A 4,010-nucleotide genomic window follows, 5' to 3' on the forward strand; every position below is an offset into this window, starting at 1 on the left:
ATATATATATGCCAGAATCAAACACAACACTGTGAATGGTTTATGAATCCACATAAGAGAAAATTAGGATCACTTACTATAACATTTAACTTTAGATATTTGCATTGCCAAGTCATGAAACACTAATGGAATTTAATTTGCATTTGCAATAAATTCCTAGAATAACAAAGAATAAGGAAAAGTGATAGGAAATGTAGCTTTTCGAGCTCATATGAGTATGAAAAACTTATATAACTCAAAAGCATGAACTTATCAGATACGTTTTTAACTTGCTATTAAAGGCATTGAGTAAAAAAATATAATTGTGCATTAAGATGCTATAGATGCTTTAAGAGAAGAAATAGAAACACTATATGTGTTTTGCAGCAAATTGACACTAAAACACATAATCTGCAACTGCAAGAGAATATTTTTTAAAAATTTAAAAACTACTTATTAAAAAATTTCATCATGGCAGTGACTATGTCTATTGGCTTTAGGATAAAACAATTCCAAAACAACCTATTTCCTGAAGTCAAATTTTGGATTTAATCTAGTTTTAACATTTATGTCATAACCTATAAAAACAATTTGCACCATGACATTTAATTGACACAAAAATAATTTTCTCAGGCTAACTAAAAAGGAAGCAGAGAAGAGTGAGCTTTAGCTAAATCTAAATATTTACTCAGACACAGTACTTAACCATAGCTACTGAGGAATGCTTATTGCATAGTTACTCAAACTCATGGAGAAATATGCTTATTGAAAATACGATCAATTGTTTAGCAAACACTGACAAGAAGCTATAATAGGAAACCAAATTTGCAAAGATCCATCCCCGCTTTCACTTTTTTGTTTCTTACAGAAAAGCCTGAAACTCTCAGGTTTGTCATATTCTGACATTCTCATAGGAAATTTGTCAGAAGCATGAACAACATTATTTGAAATCACAGTAAGAAAAAGAGCAAGCCACCAGATTGCACAAAAGGAAATATTCCGATTGCAGGTGTGTAAAAATTAAGGTGGCTTCCACCTAGACCTCAGAGGCACACACAGTGAGTGAGAACACTCGTCTCCCAGGAGCCCCGTACCTTGTTTGTCTCCTGCAGTTCCATTTGTGATGTCTTGAAATCAGGATCTTGGGAGTTTGCACTTAATCTATCTTTCCTCTTGAGGAGTTCATCCATTTCTTTCACCTGGACCTTTAGCCTTCTATTTTCTCTATCCAGTCCTTGTTTTTCAGTTTCAAATATTTCCCTCTGGTCCCATTCCACTGTATTTTCCACCTGCAATCTTTCTAGCTAAACACAGAAAAAAAAAAAAAAAACAAAGAAGTGGCATGTAGCATATGTAGTTGCTACAGGGCCAGCAAACAGTCTCCACCAAGAAAGGTTCATGGATATGTCATTTCCATCATTTTCTGAAAGAAAATTTTATTTGTCTAAAAAGTTGAGAATAACACAAATGTCCTGAGACCTGTCCATGCCCTAGATAAGAATATCTTTCCTCTTGGTTCCTTTGACTATCTCTGTACCCACAAGCCGTATTTGTCAGATAAACATGGTAAGTCAAAAACTGATGATATTTTGCCAATGGTCTCCAACTCAAGTGATGAACATGTATCAGTTGAGAAGACACACATCATTTCTTGGGAAATTTGATTGGATGGATATAGTTCATGTAATCATTCACTCATTCATTCATTCATTTACTATACCTTTCCATTTTCGGGCACTGCGCTAGTCACTTCAATTAAAGACAAAAGAATGCAATAAAATTTATAGATGCTGTAACTCAAGTAGTATAAAATATAGTCAACTTCACATGAGTCAATGGCCAATTTGATTTCAGGGAGTAGATGTTGGCAAACCATGGCCAGAGAGTCAAATCTGGCCCATGGTGTCCTTTTTTAATAGTTGAAAAAAATCAAAAGAACAATATACATTAACATTATATAAAATTCAAATTTCAGTGACATCTGTGTTTCCCAGCTTGAGGGAGACACTCTACAAAGATGGGACATTGTCTCTGATTTGTGGCCAACACATTAGAACAATGGCCAATGTATGAGACATGAGCAGGAACCACTGGATGAAAGTTGGCTTGGTTCTTCTCATCACTTCTTCCAGTGTCTCTCTGAAATTCCCAATGCCTGCAGAATTCTATTTACACTCTGGCTGAGACAGTTTAAACATCCAGGTAAAACATGCTTTTCCACTGTGTGCTATAAATATCTTATGATTCCAAGATGTTTGAATGTTTTTAGTCAGCCGGTAAGGTTAAACTTTTATGATACCTGACAAATGTATTGTTTTGAGTTTTGACAGCAACATCAAAGGTGCGCTTAGGTGCAGCTTTATATCTGTGGCTTATATCTTCTCTTCTGGAAGAGGAAGAATATTTCTCTGGTGTGCAGCAGCTGAAAGGATCGATTACTCAAATATCTCAGTGAGTCAAAGTCCAGCATGAACATTTGTCCAAATACAAAAACAAATGTCAATGCTTACGAATCGATTGCGTGAGAATCTTCAATTCACCTGACCTTTTCACTGAAAAATTATTAGACATTTATGGTAGAGGAAAGAAATTCCCAAAAGATTTGATAAAGGTCAAGTACAGTCTTGAGCATTATTTGAAACTGGTGTTTCCAATAATTATTTATGACCAGACTTCAAAAACACTTACAAGGAAAATTTTAAGTGGCTCTGGTCTAGAACCAGGCACATTTCCTTTGAGTTTCTTATAAATAACTCGTGTTTACATCAGTTCTCCACCTCACACCGCCCCAAAATAAAACAGAAGGATCTCCTTTCCTCTCTCTTCAGGGGTGGTAAAAATTAAGGAGGCTTTTCAAATGGCAATTGTTTCTACTAACCTTGGATTATATATACAGGACAGAGATTAAATAAATCTTAGTGGAGGCCAGGATTTGACTCAGAAGAAGATAGAAAGTAGAACAAGAATGGGAAATTTTAAGACCCAGAGACATGAAGAAAAATACCAACCAGTGTTCAGGATTGTAGCATAACCTTACAAAAGTCACTGGTACCAAACAAACAAACAAACAAACAAACAAACAAGGCTTTAAACCTGTCAGGAAAATGGCTAGCTTCTGTCAGGAGATTATTAAGGAGAATAAAACCAGTTCAGAGACTTGCTTAGAAAGGTCACTAAGTCACAGCAAGGAAATACAATGGCTACTCTGATGCCTATCAATTTCCATTTTATTTCTCTGTCTACAGGTCATGAATTGACAATGTCTGTGATAATAATTGTATTGTTTACCAGGTGTACAATAACGGTTAATAATGGGGATTTTGTTATGAAAGAAAACACGATAATTTCAAGAGAAACATCAAAAGTGCTTTATTCAAAGTAATGTCCATTACCAGCTACACATTTCCCCCATCTTTCAGGTAATTTGTGGGTACCATCCCAATAGAACTTTTCTTGTTTTGAGGCAAACCATTCAGAGACCCAGTTTTCCACTTCTTTGTATGTTTTGAAATGCTGCTCAGAAAGTGCATGTGCCATGATCGGAACAAGTGGTAATCTGAAGGAGCAAGGTCTGGTGAATAAGACGGGTGGGTTAATACTTCCCAGGCAAGATCTTTTAACGTATCTTTAACTGGTTTTGAAGTGTGTGATGGTGCATTATCATGAAACAAAATTACCATGTCTTCTGGCCCATTCTGGTCATTTGACAATTAAAGCGTGGTTTAAATTGACCAGGATGTTCTTTGTCTTTCACATCGAAAACATCACTTTTAAAGCGTTTTAAGCATTCACAAGTATCTTGAGATGGAGCATGTTCACCATAAGCTTCCCGAAGTATATGATAACTTTCAGTAGCACTTTTCTTCAAAATAAAGTAATGAATTTAAACTTCCCACAAATGCTCTTTTTTTTGGCACAAAATTTGACATTTTTAAGCATAAAAATATCTATGATGTCAACACCTTCAGCAAATTTGACATAAGAAGTTTTGAAGCTTGTTGTCAAGACAACACAATAGCATACATATCAAA

At 35.3% G+C, this 4,010-nt stretch overlaps 1 protein-coding gene across 1 annotated transcript in view; it reads right to left on the bottom strand.

Annotated features, from left to right (window-relative positions):
* The window catches only part of CCDC102B (coiled-coil domain containing 102B), a 91,214-nt gene that overhangs the window by 57,554 nt on the left and 29,650 nt on the right, over window positions 1-4,010 (bottom strand). The window contains exon 4 of the mRNA XM_015562769.1: window positions 1,074-1,283. Coding sequence (XP_015418255.1) covers window positions 1,074-1,283 — 210 coding nt within the window. The remainder of the gene's footprint in view (window positions 1-1,073; window positions 1,284-4,010) is intronic.

Source organism: Myotis davidii, unplaced genomic scaffold, assembly GCF_000327345.1.
Source record: "Myotis davidii unplaced genomic scaffold, ASM32734v1 scaffold96, whole genome shotgun sequence".
NCBI classification, from domain to species: Eukaryota; Metazoa; Chordata; class Mammalia; order Chiroptera; family Vespertilionidae; genus Myotis; species Myotis davidii.